The 18,788-nt window shown below is 38.4% G+C and overlaps 1 protein-coding gene across 2 annotated transcripts in view; it reads left to right on the top strand.

Moving 5' to 3' along the window:
- The window catches only part of BTBD7 (BTB domain containing 7), an 80,098-nt gene that overhangs the window by 52,496 nt on the left and 8,814 nt on the right, over positions 1 to 18,788 (top strand). For both annotated transcript variants that reach the window (XM_024758093.1, XM_024758100.1), the window contains 6 exons: positions 6,259 to 6,467; positions 8,360 to 8,435; positions 11,820 to 11,980; positions 14,806 to 14,949; positions 17,501 to 17,690; positions 18,102 to 18,280. In XM_024758093.1, the coding sequence (XP_024613861.1) occupies positions 6,259 to 6,467; positions 8,360 to 8,435; positions 11,820 to 11,980; positions 14,806 to 14,949; positions 17,501 to 17,690; positions 18,102 to 18,280 (959 nt within the window). The remainder of the gene's footprint in view (positions 1 to 6,258; positions 6,468 to 8,359; positions 8,436 to 11,819; positions 11,981 to 14,805; positions 14,950 to 17,500; positions 17,691 to 18,101; positions 18,281 to 18,788) is intronic.

Raw genomic sequence — 18,788 nt, 5'->3', positions numbered from 1 at the left:
GCTGATAGGTGAGAGCCAAGGGTTAGTGCTATAATTACCTGAATTCAAAGCCTTATATGCTCTTCCTGCTACTTCATGCTGCCCTCATTTCCCTCTTGTTTCATAATTCCTTTCCTTAGGATTTGGCATCAGTCATGTAGGGGTTAGTAGGAAAGAACTGAAACAACTTTTCTCTCAAGCCTATTTGCACTTGAAGTCTTCATTCTAACTCTGGTGCCACTGAAGAGTCACTATGCATGCTCTAAGGCCAGCCATCCTCTAACCTTATTATGTTGTTTTACGTTGCATGACAAGCCGTAATCTCCGTAATTCCTTTTCTTTCTTCCCCCTTATTTCTTTCTTCCGCTTACCACCTCAAACCCAATATGAAACTCTAAATTTGGAAGCAGCTTATACATTTCCTGTTGGATATGAGACAATGAAAAGGTTTCCCACTGATATTGGTGAAACATGTATGAGGGTATATACCTAGGAATAACGAAGAGTATGAGAGTGGCAGTAAAGACAGATGCTGACAGTGTATTATTCAGGAAATCTGTCAACGTTGAAGTGCATTTTAGTTATCAGAGGAGCACGAAGAGGAGAAAAACAAAAATGTTCATAATAAAAACAGAAAGTGGTCCTATTTAACATGCAGCAGTAACAGTCATTTGTATTACTAAATGTCAAATTAATTCGTTTCACTTTGTATTTCTGCCTTGATCATTCATGTTATATAGCTCAAATATTTGGAGAGAGGCATTTTTGCCACCTTAAGTTAAAGATAAGAAAGAAGATATTCTGGTGAAAGAGAATAGAAGAAAGGATATAAAAAGTTGGAGATGGATCTGTAAAATGGGGTTATCACACAAGCAAAAAGAATTGTAAATTGCAAAAAGACAGACTTCATACTGTCTGCCAGCCTCACAACAGCATTGTTGGAAATCTGCTACCTGAGCAAAATACATGGGCATCTTTGAGCCATTACATGGCTAGGCTACAGATGAGTTTTTCTGTTACAAGGAAATCATTAAAAGCTTTGATTCATCCAAAAAGGTGTATGGTTTATTAGTCATTGCTGTGTAACAACCACCAGAGAATCTCAGTGGCATTTAATAAAAAACATGTATTTCTCACAAATTTCCAGGTCAGTTGAAATCCCAAATTTAAATTTGCAGCACTGGAGTCACTCTGATTGCCACCATGGTTGAGTAGGGCCGGTGGCTGTGTTCCCACTGCTGCTCATTTTCCTCCTGGGACCAACAAACTAGCCACAGTATGTGCTTCCCATGGCAGTGGCAGAAGCTGAGAGGGCAAGTCTAGTTCCCAAAAGTACTTCTGAAGCCTTTTGTCACATCACATTCACTAACATTTAATTGGCCAAAGCAGATCTTATGGCCAATTCCAAAGTCTTGGGGCAGCGAAATACACTCTGCCCGTGGAGGTGGTGGGGTAGGGGGATCAGAAGGCTGGTAGTAGTGGATATGTCTAAACAGTAATCTAGCACATGTGGATAGTAGTCTAATAAGCTCTAAAGTTCTAGTTTAAAAAGATAAAGTAGTCATTCTGACTGTGTCATTTAGTTGTCTTTAAAGGAATATATGTACTGTTTAGTCTGTAGTTAGGAAATGGAGTCAGTAAGCTCTGTAGGGAAAAAAGAGAGCGCGTGCCCTCTCTTATGTTTGTTTTTAATTAATTATTTACCAGGTGTCAGGTAGATAGATAGAATCAGAGATAAGATGGGGCCACTACTGGAACTTCCCTGGTGGTGCAGTGGTTAAGAATCTGCCTGCCAATGCAGGGGGCACGGGTTTGAGCCCTGGTCCGGGAAGATCCCACATGCCACGGAGCAACTAAGCCCCGTGCGCCACAACTACTGAGCCTGCGTGCCACAATTACCGAAGGCTGCACACCTAGAGCCCGTGCTCTGCAGCAAGAGAAGCCACCACAGTGAGAAACCCACGCACCTCAATGAAGAGTAGCCTCCTCTCACTGCAACTAGAGAAAGCCCGCACACAGCAATGAAGACCCAACGCAGCCAAAAATAAATAAATAAATAAATTTATTAAAAAAAAAAAAAAAAAGATGGGGCCACTACACCAAAGGAGCGCTCAGTCTGATAGAGAATTCAGACAAATATATCAGAAAGATAAACTAGTATGAGAGTTTAATGCTTTTACAGAGAGAAACACAGGGCACCATGGAAACTTTTAGGTAAGAGGAACACCTGACTTTTGACTTAGGCTTTGGGGAGCAGGTTCAAGATAGGCTTTTGTAAGAGGCAATATCTAAGCTGAGTCTAAAAGATGTGGAGGAGTTACGAAGGAAAATTAAGAACATTTCAGAAAAATGGAGCAACATATGTAAAGGCCTAGAGGTGAGAGAGTTCGGTGGAATTCTAGGAAATTGTAAGTAATGCAGTATGACTAGAGTGCAGGATATGAGCCGAGTAGGGGCTGGAGAAGTTGGCAGAGGCCAGATCACCCAAAAAACTGCAGTTTGGATTTTATCTTGAAGTCAGGCTACTGAATAATTTGTTACATATATAACAAAGTTGTGTGTGTGTGTGTGTATATGTGTGTGTATATATATGTGGGTGTATATATATATGGGGAGGGCAGTGCTAGAGGAGGGAGGAGGAAGGGCTAGATTTCCCAGAGGAAACGAAGTGACTTTTGGATTAAAGATGTCTGCAGAATATCCATGTGAACTCTGGGAAGTTAAGGAATGAGTATGGGAAGTTTAAGAAATGAGTCTGGATGTCAGGAGAGAGCTCTAGGTTGGACCTTGAAAGACATAAGGATACAATGGGAGTTAAGGCCATGGGGACAGGTGACATTACCCAGGAAATTGTGCAGTAGAAAGAGCTTTGTAATTACAGCACTTGGCAAGTAGGTACTCCAGAATGTTCGAATGAAGGAAGAATATCATCAAGGATACGGTCTCATTTAAATCTCATATCATAACCCTGAGTTAGGAATATAATCCCAGTTTTACAGATGAAAACATTTCAGGCTCAGGGAGGGTAAGTGATTTGCCCAAAGTGACTTTTCTGCTAAATGGTCAAGCTGGCATTTCAAGTCAATTTGATTTCAAAGTCCATTTTTCCTGTCATGTCTAGCTTCTTTGTAAACCTCAGAAGTTTAAATATATGATGTTATCTTTAATTCCCTTTCTTCCCTCTGCCAATATCCTGGTTTTAGTAGGATTGTGACACATTCTTTTAAAAGCCACATTTTCTCTAATTTGCCTGGCTTTGTCCCCAAACATGTCTACCGGATTGCCTTTCCTGTCATGTTGACTCATACTACTTGACTCCATTTCAATGCCCGCTTTGAAACAGCAGACTGACAGGAGTCCTCCACTGGCTGCTGCGCGAGGCCTGTCCTCAGCTTGGCATTCAAGGTTTACAGTAAAATCTTGAGAACTGTTCAGAACTTTTCCATATTTCCCACTTCTCATCAGCACATATTCATGCCTTTGGTGTTGTTTACATGCAGATTTCATTTATAAGGATCTCATTTTAATGTTTAGATTAAATAAATTTATCTTTAATCTTTAGATTTAATTACTCTTATGCTTACTCTGTTATTTCTAAAAACGATTTTATCTTTGTGGCAGAAAAAGCTTGGCTGTCTTCCTACCTTAGTTCCATACCCAGTGTAAGGGTTCTTGGTACTCCACTCCTAACGCGACAGGCTAGCCTCTGCTCCTGCCTTTTTCTAGAGGGATCCTTTTGTTGAGGGGAGGTAAGGAGAGCAGTTCTAATTGTTAGAAATTTCTTAATAATGAGTCAAAATCTCTCTTCTTTTACCATCAAGTGTTTCCCAGGACTTGCCCTTGCAGCCACAGAGAATGGGTCATTTCTTTTCTGCCTCATGAGGTTCCATCAGACATTGAAAGATAGCTCTTATGTCTCTCCTCAGGTTTCTCTTACATAAATCAATAATAATCTTGTTTGTTCAGAGCTTTTCTTCAGTAACAGGTCTCAAACTCTCCACTGTACTTACACCCTCCTCTGAGAATTCTGGAGTTTTGTCATTGCCCGTCTAAACACAGGGCTCAGAACAGAGCACAGCACCCCACAGGAGAGCAGTGCAACAGTATTCCTTTGATTATGACTCTATGCTTGTATCTTAAAAGCCTGAGATTGCTTTAGTTTTATAGCAGCCATGTCACATTTTGCATTTGTTCAGTTAACATACCCAGATATTATCTTTAAATAAGGGGTTATAGTTAAGCTAGCTCGCCCCTATCTTTTACTGTGCCGTTGCTTTTCTTTAATCTAAATATAGAACTTTCTGATTTTTTTAGTAAGATTTCATCTTCATTTCGATCCATCTTTTTAGCTAATTATGATCATTTTATCCAGTGTATTTTTAACTGCGTTTCCCAGCTTTAGGTCATCTCAAGACTTTGAAGCATACTTTCCACAACTTAATTCAAATTCCTTTTTTTTTTTTTACATCTTTATTGGAGTATAATTGCTTTACAATGGTGTGTTAGTTTCTGCTTTATAACAAAGTGAATCAGTTATACATATACATATGTTCCCATATCTCTTCCCTCTTGCGTCTCCCTCCCTCCCACCCTCCCTATCCCACCCCTCTAGGTGGTCCCAAAGCACCGAGCTGATCTCCCTGTGCTATGCGGCTGCTTCCCACTGGCTATCTAGTTTACGTTTGGTAGTGTATATATGTCCATGCCACTCTCTCACTTTGTCACAGCTTACCCTTCCCCCTCCCAATATCCTCAAGTCCATTCTCTAGTAGGTCTGTGTCTTTATTCCCGTCTTACCCCTAGGTTCTTCATGACATTTTTTTTTTCTTAGATTCCATATATATGTGTCAGAAAGAGAAAGTCAAATTCTTGATTAACATCGGAAAGACAGAGACTCTCCACTCCATCCCCGGAGTTAATCAGTGCTACTTGCAAATGGTTCTGTTAGCCACTGTTCTGTCATCCCTCCATATCTTTCTGTCTTATCTTCAAAGATCTCATTTGTACATTCAGCAAATTTTTATTTAATGCCTACCATGTGGTAGAAGGTGCTAGAGATACAGTGAAGACAGCGGCCCCCGTCTTCTGTAGCTAACAGTCTAGCGACATCATGAAGTGTTTTGTTAAATGCTTTGCAGAAATCAGGTTATACAGTTCTCTATGATATTCTGCTTATCTGGTACCATATCAGAAAAGGGGAGGAAGCATTATTTTTTACAGACTCGCTATTGGTTCCTAATGATCTTATATCACCTGAAAATGGGAGTTGTTATCTTTCTCTTTTCACTTTTCATAGGTTCGCAAGAACTTTGAGCTTTGGAAGTCTCCAGAGTTCACTGCTGCCCTTTCTGTCTTTTGCTACTCTATCTTTTAAACCTCTGAGCTCATTAGAGAGCAGCCTGTTTAGCCACATTTTTGTTGTTGGTGGTGGTGTTTAAATAACCCCCCCATTATTGGGGTTCTTTTTTTATTTTATAGTAAACTTAGTTGTGAAGAATTTCTGTCCAACTTTAGCCATTTTCCCTTACACAGTCTTTGTCACTGTAATTTGACTTACATTTTATCTTTGTATTTTGAAATTATCTTTCCTAAGGAAAATAGATGACTATCCTCAGATTTTCTTCTTCTCTTCTTTGAGCTTTTAAGGTGCCATAGTCACTTTCTCCAGGATCCTGGTCCTTTTCACTTAAACCACATATTTCTTTTTAGTTCACCAGATGAACAAAAAACTGCAGTATTTTATCTGTATTCTGAGGGATTAAGCTATCGGCGATGCGAAGTGTTGGTTTTTTATTAGAATAATACAAAAAACAGATGTCCTCATAGTTCCTAGAAGATAGCCCACCTGTCTTACCCCCAAGGGTGGATTCTCTTATCAGTCAGGTGTCATCCAAGCCTTCCTCTTGCCAGTTCCCAAAACTGTACCATTTCTACCTATTCTTCTTTCTTTCCCCTTTGGTCCAGTGCCCTCCACTATAATGTCTTACACAAATTGTTGAGTTGCACATAGATGTTTATTTTCTTAAACAATTATGAGGGTTCCTTGCCTTTTTCTATGGATCTGTCTTTATGGAACAGCAGATTTCCTATAGATGTCATAATCTATTATAGTTACCAATTGTTACCCCATCCCACCAAGTCTTGGTGATTACCATGAGATTTTATTTATCTCCTTGTTCTTTTTTACCATTGATACTTTTAAGGTTGGTGTCTAACACACTGATGTTCAATAAGTAATATTTATGATTAATCTCAAGAAGTATTTGCCTTCTCTTTTAGGCTGTGAGGATATCATTGCTGAAAGCATCTCATTAGATACCTTAATTGCCATCCTCAAGTGGAGCTCTCATCCATATGGCTCTAAATGGGTACACCGACAAGCTTTACATTTCCTCTGTGAGGAATTTTCCCAGGTCATGACTTCGGATGTTTTTTATGAACTCAGCAAAGACCATCTGCTTACGGCTATCCAGTCTGACTACCTACAGGTAATCATTTATACACCTCTCAAATTCATTGTCATTCATAGGTGCACCAAGAAACCCATCTGTACTCTGTTACTCTCCCATCTAGGGAGATCAGCCCACCCAGGAATACCCTCTTCATATTTGTGCAGCCACAACCTTCTAGCTCTCTGGCCCTTTGTGCACTCTGCCGCCATGATTCAGCATTGTGAACCGGCCCAGGTCCTAACCAACCACGCCAAAGGGGTGTGACAGTAGGCAAAAGGCAAGGTCAGAAGCAAATCCCAATGGTGATTCTCTTGGCTTCTGTTAATAATAGATTCACTGTAACGGTTTCGTTTATTTGGTGAAGTATCAGAAGATAGTTAGTTTAAGCAGCACAAAGTAAGAATAATATTCAATTTCTGACCTACTCAGATGCTTATAAAAACTCAATGTGTGTGTCCTGCTAAAGTATAGTCATGTTTGCAAATTCTTGTGCCCTTGACTTATATGTCCTTCATAATTAGGTAATTTAAACTAACAATAGATTTAAAATATTGTAAAAAAATACTTTCAGGTAGAATATGTTCAAGCTTTTTTTTTTTCTTTTTTTCTCCTTTTGCATTGGCTGTATGAATTTTATGCTAGAAACTGTACAACAGTTTTAATGTTATGAAGTCATAAACTCATTGAGCCATTTCCTGTTTCTTTGTATTTGTACCAGAAAAATTATGAAATGCTTCCATCTCAGTCAGAAATGAAGATTTAAAAAATCCATTTAGCATCTGTGTTTTTCCTTCATATATTGCTTTGATTGCAGTACAAATGTTGTCATAATTGCTTTTGATTTATTTAGTATCTGTGTTCATTAACCTTATTTCACTGTCCTGATGCAGACATTACGGGAGTTAGGATTTGTCAGTTCTCTCAATTATTGTTTTTAGAAGCTTTGCATTTCTTCATAGAAAGTAAAAACCTTGGACAGCAGCCTAGATTTTGCCCTCAGATTTTAAATAAAGTACAAAAGAGGGGCTTCCCTTGTGGCACAGTGCATAAGAATCAGCCTGCCAATGCAGGGGACACAGGTTCAAGCCCTGGTCTGGGAACATCCCACATGCCGCGGAACAACTGAGCCTGTGCGCCACAGCTACTGAGCCTGCACTCTAGAGCCCTCAAGCCACAACTACTGAGCCTGTGCTCTAGAGCCCACGAGCCACAACTACTGAGCCCACGCGCCACAACTATGGAGCCTGCGCGCCTAGAGCCCATGCTCCGCAACAAGAGAAACCACTGCAATGAGAAGCCCGCGCACTGAAATGAAGAGTAACCCCCACTCGCTGCAACTAGAGAAAGCCCGCACACAGTAACGGAGGCCCAACACAGCCAAAAAAAAAAAAAGTACAAAAGAATGAGGGGCACATTGCCATTTCACAGACAGTGCTTGAAGGGTCCTTCGCCATTCAGTAGCATACTTTGTGGAGATTGTGGTCTTCTGCCAAAACAAGTTGCCATACTTGTTTTTTTCTGCTCCTGCAGGAGATAGCAGTCACACTGTATCCTTACACTTTTACTTTCACCTGTTTATCTCCATATTGTCCCAAAAAGAATTTAAGCCAACTGTATCGAAGCCATATAGTAAGGTAAATTTAAAACGGGAAGAAAACAGGATAAAGAAAAAATAACGATGGAAATAAGAATAAAAATTTAATTAGAGCCAAGAGTGAGGTTACTGGACAAAACACATGTCATTCGGTCTTGTGTATTTGCTGCTGATACACCACAGGTTTAGCTCAGACATTGGAAACAGCCAGTGTAAAGAGTGAAGCGTGACAAGTTGCACGTTGTATTTACTTTATGACTTAGGAAGAGTCATTAATGAGATTAACCATCTATCTGATTGCACTAAAATAAATGTAAACCGTTTTTTATTATAGGCAAGTGAACAAGATATCCTTAAATATCTGATTAAATGGGGTGAGCATCAGTTAATGAAGAGAATAGCGGACAGAGGTAAGCTCAGAAAACTAGCTTGCAACTGTAAGCTTTTCCTGGAAGTTAGTGAAGTGCGTGCCGCACATCAGTCTTTTGACAGCTGCCACTGCTGCCTGGTGAAAACAAATTTTTACAATCAGTAGAATCCTTTAGTGGAAAGGGTATACTTTTATTAGAAATAAATATACCAGAAAATTTAATTTTGCAACTTTAAAGCGATACTCTTAATGTTATCTTTCTATGTGTTTAATAATATATGTTGACTGATTTATGAAAGTATTAGAGTGAAATTTTTCATTTAATTAAAGTGTTACAAAAGCATGTCGATGAAAATGTTCTAGAATTAGATAGTGGTGATAGGTGCACAACAGTCTAAAGGTACTAAAAGTCCCACTAAGTTGTACACTTTAAGATGGTTAAAATGATGAGTTTTATGTTACGAGAATTTTACCTCAAGGAAAAAATATATATATGACTACCCAAAGAGAGTATATTTGTTGTTTATTTTAAATTTTTGTGGAAGGTAAAGGAGAAATAATCCTTTTGAATGGCCTCCAGCTGGAGATACTGCAGAAGAGATAGAAGCATCATATGTAGCTTATGATTTTAACTAAACTTTGGAAGCTTATGATTCTATAGCAGTCTTATATTTATAGCTAGGGTTAGCCCACCCACCTGTGCTCCTTCTTTCATAGAATATTGTGTTCCTCTAGGTAGTGAACTCAAATCAAAATATTAGAAAAATTAAATGCAGGTTTCCCTTTCCTGTCATTTTCAACAGCTTTATGTAAATATAATTTACATACCATAAAGTTCACCTTTTTAAAGTGGTCAAGTCAGTGTTTTTTAGTACACTTACAGAGTTGTTCTGCCCACATTTTAAAATATATTTTAAAAAATCAAGCTAGGGCTTCCCTGGTGGCGCAGTGGTTGAGAGACCGCCTGCCGATGCAGGGGACACGGGTTTGTGCCCCGGTCCGGGAAGATCCCACGTGCCGTGGAGCGGCTGGGCCCATGAGCCATGGCCGCTGAGCCTGCGCGTCCGGAGCCTGTGCTCCGCAACGGGAGAGGCCACAATAGTGAGAGGCCCGCGTACCGCAAAAAAAAAAAAAATCAGGCTAAACCTGCCTTCAAATCTTTTTATAGTGTCCCTTTAATATACTACCACCTAAGCACTAGGGAACAAAAGCAGTCCTCCTATCTTATTTTTCCTAATTTATCTTTTGCTAAAAGCGTTTAGCAATTTCAGATTTGAAATTTTTTAAATACAAAAACCACTACTATTAATTTGGGACATTTTTGAAATGCCATTATACAGTCTATCCTTATTTGCAGAGTCTATATTTTCACATTCACCTACTTGCTAAAATTTGTGATCCCCAAATCAGTACTCATGACACTAGCATGTTCCCTTGCAGAGATGTGCAGAGTGACACAAAATTTGAGTCATACGTTTCCAGCTTAAGGTAGAACAGAGTGACACTCTGCCATCTTATTTCAGCTCTCAAAGCAGTGTCCTTTTCACAATCTTTTTAGTGCCGTGTTTTTCACATCTTTATGGGTTTTTCTGGTGATCCCACAGTCTAAAATGGCCTCCTAGTGTAATGCTTAGTACTGTTTAGTGTTCCGAAGTCCAAGAGTGCTGTGATGTGCCTTATGGAGAAAATATATGTGTTGATAAGCATAGTTCAGGCATGAGTTACAGTGCTGTTGGCTGTGAGTTCATTGTTAATGAATCAACAATATGTACTAATAAGGTGTCTTTAAACAGAAACACACATAAAACAAGGTTATGTCTTGATTGGTTAACAAAACTAATGTGACCAGACACTCACAGGGACCTAACCCTGTGTTTCCCTAAGGAGCAGTGGTTCAGTGTTCACTAACTGTAGTGGCTTTAGAGAACAAAACCACCCCAGATAACAAGAGTTGATTGTATATAATGCTACATAATCATCATAGGCTTGTTCGTTGATGTAAGGCTGGTAATGATGAAATGTCATATTTATTTTGAGCAGATAATGAACATCCTTGATAAAATTTCCCTTAAAAAACAGTGGTTTTGGGCCTCCCTGGTGGCACAGTGGTTGAGAGTCCGCCTGCCGATGCAGGGGATACGGGTTCGTGCCCCGGTCCGGGAAGATCCCACATGCCGCGGAGCGGCTGGGCCCGTGAGCCATGGCCGCTGAGCCTGCGCGTCCGGAGCCTGTGCTTGGAAGGCTCTTTCACAGGGATGAGGAGGACGCGGCACCAACCAGGGTGCCCTTTGTTTCAGTCCCCTTCATACATAAGGTTTCTGCCCTTACGTGTTACATATTTGGGAATTTCTTGTAATGTTTCATTTGAAACCAGGACACCACTACTTTGAGAAAAAATTTCTTTTGAAAAGCAGTGTCTTTTACAAGTACTGAAGCCAAAGCATAGCAAGACAAGAGAAAAAAGAAACCCTGTTTCACACACGTGCAATAATTTTACTTTGAATGACTCCAAAAATATCTTACCCTCTCAAAAAACAATATCTCTTTATCTAGCACGTGATTTAAGGGAAATACCAGTTTGCCTGTAGTGTTTGCAAAAAATCCAGCGTTTATTTTTGTGAATGATAAAGATCTTATTTTTTTAAGGAAGAAAAATATACAGCCCCGTGGTTTAAAGATATGATTAAAAATTCCCCAAATATGAAATTTCCTTCCCACCTCAATATCAAAAGCATATATATACACTTCAGATTTTCCCCTTTCACTAATACTAAATGAAGAAAACATTTTATTCTCTGCTCTGGACAGTGGTATTACACATCAGATGTTAAAAGGTTCACTTTTATGCATTAACATTCCCATATTACAAAAATTTAGGAGGCTCATAAAATTCTTAAAGTCAAATAGAGTGTGCATTAGGTTTTGTTGCTTTAAGATACCAGGTGATATAATTTTAGAATCTCGTTAAATTGCTGTTAAACATACATAGTAACCTAATGAGCATGCTGATAACCTACAGTGATCAGAAATAACATTTGGCCTGCATTGCCCTTATTGTACTTTTTAAAAAACTGGTCACCAAAGTGAGAAACCTTAAGAAAAAGACCTTGGTCAAACTAGATTTTAATAGATTGTCTTTTTTTCTCCTTGGAGTTAGTATATGGAAAAGAATTCTGTATTCTTTAATGCAGAACAATCATAAAGAATGTTATTGTACTGTTGACACCATGCTTTTTTCTTTGTCTGAGAGTATCGCTATTATGAAAACTTCTTAAGACATAAAAATAATTTACTTATAACGCTTTTTAAAGCAGATATACTTAATGTAAAGAGTGTTACCGAAAGTGTACCAGAGAAGAAAGCAAGCCTTTCTCTGAAAATCTGGATTTGGTTGGAGACTCCTCATTTTCTGTCTCTGTCATAGAGCCAAACTTACTGAGTGGCACTGCTCATAGTGTGAACAAGAGAGGTGTCAAAAGACGAGACCTGGACATCGAAGAGCTTAGAGAGATCCTTTCTTCTCTCTTACCTTTTGTGCGAATTGAACATATTTTACCTATAAACAGTGAAGTCCTAAGTGATGCAGTAAGTGTCTTTTTTCATTTATCCCTTTCATGAAAAGAAAGTGTCTTTTTTAAAAATCATTGTAAATAATTTCTACTAATGGAGTATCATGAAACTAAATTCCATGAGGACAGAGACAGGTGTCTGTTTCGTACTGTATCGTGTCCCCAGTGTCTGGCACATGGCACAAATAAATGTTTGGTGGATGAGAGTTGAGTGGATATGTCAGTCTTACTTTTGCAAGAGGATAGTTTCCAGTGGAGGTGATCCAGCCATTTATCAGTGTAGATCAAGTAGTCCTTATTAAAAAAGGAAAGGGTAGAAATTACCTTTGGAGACTGTTTAAGAATAGCAGTAAATCAGAGAGCAGGAGAGGAGGAGATTAGTTCATTGTAAAAGGGATGAATCTGGTAATTGTATTTCAGGTAAAAATTAATGGAGCTGACTGTTACTTTCATAATTTTTAAGTGAATTTTTTAGACTGTAAGAATTGCTGTAAGTAATGGATGGGAAAAACAAATCTTCTTCACATATTGGTTTATAACTTTAATATGTTGTAAACATCAGAATAGTTTATTCTGCAAGTGCACAGAAATATTATAAAAGTCATCTGGAAAAAACTGATAAGAATTCTTTTAAGTTCCCTAAAAAGAACATAATTAAGGAGGGATAACTCTCCCATAATGTAAAGTATATTTTAAAACTCTGTTAATCTGTGGTGCTAGCATAATAGAGAAGACAAAATAGCCCAGAAAAAGATCCTAATTAATATAAGAATGAAACATAGAATAAGCGAGCTATCACAAATCACTGCAGTGCTATACTAACCCATCAGTGGGAGAGGGAAGAAGAGTGCTTAAAGTTAAACCCTCATTTCACTTGCACACAAAATTAATCCCTGTTAGATTGAAGAATTAAATATTAAGTTGAAATACGGAAAAACTAGAAGAAAATAATGAAATATTTATGGACTCTGATTAGAAAAATGTTCAGTCTCACCAGTCATCACACACACGCCAAAGAAAGCAAAATAAAACAGTAAGCTATCATTTTTTTACCTATTAGGTCACTGATTTTTGAAATAATATTACTGTTCCATAGGGGAGATATAGCTGGTACATTGGTAGCATCATCATTAAATTTTGGGAAATAGCCTATGTATCTAATAACAGGGAAAATAAATTACAGTACGACTCCTTGACAGAATATTTTGCTGCCTGCCCTGACCAATGGTTGTAAAGACTAATATAGCAACATAATAATGGAATATCATTTTAGAAAGAAGGCTAAAAAAATGTGGGTTTTTTTAAACTTTTTTTTTAACATCTTTATTGGAGTATAATTGCTTTACAATGGTGTGTTAGTTTCTGCTTTATAACAAAGTGAATCAGCTACACATATACATACATCCCCATATCTCCTCCCTCTTGCATCTCCCTCCCGCCCTCCCTATCCCACCCCTCTAGGTGGTCACAAAGCACCAAGCTGATCTCCCTGTGCTATGCAGCTGCTTCCCACTAGCTATCTAGTTTACGTTTGGTAGTGTCTATATGTCCATGCCACTCTCTCACTTCGTCCCTGCTTACCCTTCGCCCTCCCCGTGTCCTCAAGTCCATTCTCTAGTAGGTCTGTGTCTTTATTCCCGTCCTGCCCCTAGGTTCTTCATGACCATGTTTTTTTTCTTTTTTATATTCCATATATATGTGTTAGCATACGAAAAATGTGTATTTTTATGTATTCTAAAATTTAGTTAGGTAAAAATTCATTTGAAAAAGACTGGAAGGAAATACATCAACATGATTACAGTTGTAACAGATTAGAGTTGTGGGTTTTTTTCCTGTTTTCAAAATATGTCTATTGCTATATTTCAATTCAACCTGATTTTAATGCAGCAATTAGACGCTTATTATATTTAACAAGAATAATATTAAAGAAACAGTGTTTGGTTTTGTTTAAAACCTGGGACTCAAACCAAATTGATCCCTGAATTTGGTTTAGAAAAAAATTTTAGAACTTTTGTTTAATAGACTTAGAAAATATATATCTCTGCTCTTAATCCCCTGCCTAACACATAGCAAGTCCAGTAAAAGTTCACTAATAATGGCTGTGAACCATAATGCTCTTTCAGTGTATGCTAAGCACTGTGCCAGGCGCTGCTTATCTTCCTTACCTTCATTTACTCTTCACAGTCACCCCATGGGCTGTAAGGATTTGATTTATAGTCTCCTAGCGTAGATGTGGGAACAACAGGGCCACCACATTTAGTTAGTCGTGCAGTGTCCCATCTCCAGGGCTACCTAGGGGCCCTTAAGGTGAGGCCCAGGTAAAAGGAGATGTCCATGGTCACGTGGCTGTTACATGGAGAGTTAGGGTTTGAGCCAAGCTCTCCTTCCCTTAGAGCCCCTGCCCCTAATCACCTGCAGCAGACTGTCCATCTTTGTACTGTAGATACAGGCCCAGGAATGTGCTTGTTTTGTCTTGAGAAGGGTAAGGTGGGGAGGAATCCGTTCCCAGATGAGTAAGGAAAAAAACAAATTGGTTCTCATTAAGGGTTCTGAAAGTTAGTCTGACTCATTATATTTTTAATTAGTACAGCTCTTGTTTTTAAAACATCATTCCTCTGTGTAGAGAAAAATGGAAAATTGTAGTACCTTTTTATGGCTTGCTGAATCCTTTAAATATTATTGAACATTTGAAGTATTTTTAAATTTCACTTATATTCCTAAATTTGTATTTAAATGCTAAAGTTCAAACATGTTGATTTATAGGTATAATTATTTTTATCTTTGTAATACTGCGGTGCTACACAAATCTCTGTTTCTGTAAAAAAAATTCTTTTTTCCAAGATGAAAAGAGGCTTGATTAGTACTCCTCCATCAGATATGCTTCCTACAACAGAAGGTGGAAAGTCAAATGCCTGGTTACGGCAAAAAAATGCTGGAATATATGTTCGTCCTCGACTGTTCTCTCCCTATGTAGAAGAAGCAAAGGTAATAAAAACCATTTTAAGATGTTAGACTACTTTGTTACACACTATAAACACAAAGACATTTATTGTGATATTACTTAAATATTTGGAAATAGTCTAAATGTCCAATAATAGGGAAAGTGAAAGTAAATTCTAGTTTGACTACTCACCAGAGTAGTTTTCCAAATGTTGAGTTATCAAGCATGTTTTTATTTTCATAACTTAGGTCATATTAAATTGCATTTTACATTTTTCTCATCAGTTTTTCTTGCAAACTGTTAGCTTGGAAAAAATTTTCATTTTAATGAAATGGTCGTCAGTATTTTGTGATCTTCAGGGTGGGAGAAATGTTTGAGAGAAGATTGCATACATATTTTCTTCCTTTTGTAAACTAAAGAAATGCCATGACTTCTTGTAACATATTTTTGTAGTGACTGCTGGAAATTGTGTTTAGTTTTGGAATAAGTATACAAACTAAGACAAAATTTTAGGCCTATTAAGTAAAAAGTTGGCATTATGTATATTATAACATAAAGAACTCGCCACGTAAATATGGTAATGGAAAATGAAATACTGCAATTTTTATTAGAAATGTTCAGCCGTAAGATCTTTGGGGTGACCTTTTGAGGAACTGACAGTCTTTGAAAGTCAGAAATCACCAGTAAGCTTAATGAAATGAATTAACAGGCAAAACAATGTGTTTGGGTATAGAAACATAGTTATCTTAAACTTTTTCTCAGTTTTATTGTTGGAGTCCCTAGTTTAAGGTACGTCTACGGAAGGATTTGTGAGAGGTTTCTTTTATTGAATAGGATGATAACCTATCCCTTATCCCTTACCACAATGCTGTGGTAGTTCCTGCTGTACCGCAGAGTGAATCAGTTATACGTATGTCCACTCTTTTTATTTATTTATTATTTTTATTTTTTTGCTACACCGCACGGCACACAGGATCTTAGTTCCCTGACCAGGAATTGAACCCGTGCCCCCTGCATTGGAAGCACAAAGTCTTAACCACTGGACTGCCAGAGAAGTCCCTATCCACTCTTGTTTAGGTTCTTTTCCCATATGTCACTGCAGAGTATTGAATAGAGTTCCTGGTACCATACAGTAGGTTCTTATTAGTTGTCTATTTTATATATAGTAGTGTGTATATGCCAGTCCCAATCTCCCAGTTTATCCCTCCCCCCCACCCCGAGTAGTTGACACTTTAAGTAGTTGTAAAACAGAGGAAAAAAGCAGAATGGTTGGGTCTGGTCTTTCTGAAGTAAGTTCAATGATGAAAGTCACTCAAGCAGCTGAGGCCTCTTAGAAGGTTGAGTCTGGTGATAAAAGGCCCGTAATAATCTAGATCTACCCTCCCTTCTGCTCTGTCTCAAAATGGAGCAGCAGTGAGCTGATCAGACAGTCCTCCTGTACCCATGCATAAGCAGAAAAATGCCCCCAGTAAATGTGGAAAATGTTTTTACATGATGCCATTTTGACCGTTCTGCAGTTTGTTGAGATAGATTCATCTGAAACTTACTTAACAATTAGGTTTATGTATAGGTCTGTTGAATTTAATATCAGTCTTTAATATTTTGAGCATTTCTTGTTGGCTTTTAACAATTAGGTTTATGTATAGGTCTGTTGAATTTAATATCAGTCTTTAATATTTTATATTTTGAGCATTTCTTGTTGGCCCTGATATTTATATACATTGTTGTATATACATACATATATACATATATATGTGTATTTATATACATATATACAGTGTTTTCTTTATAGTAACTTTATGTATAAGTTATTTCTGATTAATTTTATATCCCTTCTTCAAATTTCAAATACTTCCCTGGTGGCGCAGTGGTTAAGGATCTGCCTGCCAATGTAGGGGACACAAGTTCGAGCCCTGGTCTGGGAAGATCCCACGTGCCTCGGAGCAACTAAGCCCGTGCACCACAACTACTGAGCCTGTGCTCTAGAGCCTGTGGGCCACAACTACTGAGCCCGCATGCCTAGAGCCCGTGCTCCACAACAAGAGAAGACACCGCAATGAGAAGCCCATGCACCACAACAAAGAGTAGCCCCCGCTTACCGCACTAGAGAAGGCCCGTGCATAGCAACGAAGACCCAATGTAGAAAAAAATAAATAAAAGTAAATTTAAAAAAAAACAACAGATTTTTCAGAAAATGATTCTTTCTTTTCAAAGATGCTCCAAAAAGATCCTTTAAAAATTAAAGAGGTAGGGCTTTCCTGGTGGTGCAGTGGTTGAGAGTCCGCCTGCCAATGCAGGGGATGCTGCGGAACGGCTGGGCCCGTGAGCCTGCGCGTCCAGAGCCTGTGCTCCGCAACAGGAGAGGCCACAGCAGTGAGAGGCCCGCGTACCGCAACAAAACAAAACAAAACAAAAAACAAAAAAAAATTAAAGAGATTAGGGTACTTTTTCCTTTCACCACTAATTTTAAGCTTCATACACTGGAAACAATAAATTAATTCCCTTTTTATATGATGATGGCGATAATCTTTCTCTAAATGTGATTTAGCAGAGGTGTAAGGTTGACTAATTCTGTTAATACTGAATTGTTTTCAGTCAGTGCTAGACGAGATGATGGTGGAACAAACAGATCTTGTGCGTTTGAGAATGGTTAGAATGTCCAATGTGCCAGACACACTTTACATGGTCAATAATGCCGTGCCACAGTGCTGTCACATGATCAGCCACCAGCAGATCAGCAGTAACCAGTCAAGCCCTCCTTCGGTTGTAGCAAATGAAATCCCAGGTAAGGCAGTAACCTTGTTTCAGGCATTATATTTAAATGAATGATCATATTTTGGATAGTCAGGACTCAAAAAATTATTTGAATAAAAGAATGAATATATTTAAAAGACTTTTGAAATATCCTGAGATTCAGAAGAGAATATATGCAAATAAAATTTTATTTGGGCTGTGAACGAATAATGCAGTTCAGGAGCTGTTTGGTATTACCAAGAGCCTTTTGGACACAGTGAAATTTTAAAACCTTAAAAAATAATTAGAAGTATATAAATTACTATCTTGCCAGGAAATTAAAATACTATCAAAAATTTATGAGAAGATTCTGATGCAAAACACATGCTTTTTTCTTGCATTCAACAGGTGGTCTTTTGTGTAGCTCAGGTATTGTGCCTACAAACTATTTCTCTTCTTCCAGTTCCTCGTCTCCTCATTATGAAAGACATGGTCAGACGTCTGCAGGAGCTACGACACACTGAGCAGGTGCAGAGAGCCTACGCACTTAACTGTGGGGAAGGCGCCACCGTGAGCTATGAAATTCAGATTCGAGTACTGAGAGAGTTCGGGCTCGCAGATGCTGCTGCAGAGCTCTTGCAGGTGGGAAACGGCACGAAACCATTTAAAATAGGGAGCCTTGTGTTAGATTGTCAGTTATTATTAATAATGAAAATATTATGGTATTCTTTTGGATTCTGTGATGTTGTGTTATATGTCAAAATTTGCAATTTGTGATTTCTAATTCTAAATAAATATTCAATTTTTTATACTTGAAAGAAGATCAAAATATAAGGAGCCTTGACTGTCACTCAGGCAGTATTTTACATATCCCAAGGAGCCCTCGTAGCATGTCTTTTTCTTTGTACGTGCTCTTTGACTGTCCCTGGTGTCTTGGATGACCTGAAAGCCCCCAGTGAGAGGCAGTGTGGTAGAGTGGACAGGGCGCAGTCTCTGGAGTGAGAACTGGGCTTATATCCTGGCTCTGCTGCTTACCAGTTAGTTAACTTGGAGCAAGTTACTTCACCACTCTGTGCATCAGTTTCCTTACCTGTAAAATGAATTGTTGTGAAGATAAGAGCTGCTGTATGTAAAGCAACTATGCCTCTTG

This window comes from Neophocaena asiaeorientalis, unplaced genomic scaffold, assembly GCF_003031525.2.
Source record: "Neophocaena asiaeorientalis asiaeorientalis breed wild unplaced genomic scaffold, Neophocaena_asiaeorientalis_V1.1 scaffold476, whole genome shotgun sequence".
In the NCBI taxonomy this organism is placed as follows: Eukaryota; Metazoa; Chordata; class Mammalia; order Artiodactyla; family Phocoenidae; genus Neophocaena; species Neophocaena asiaeorientalis.
The sequence above is the reverse complement of the archived record's forward strand: the minus strand, read 5'-3'. Positions and strand labels throughout refer to the sequence as shown.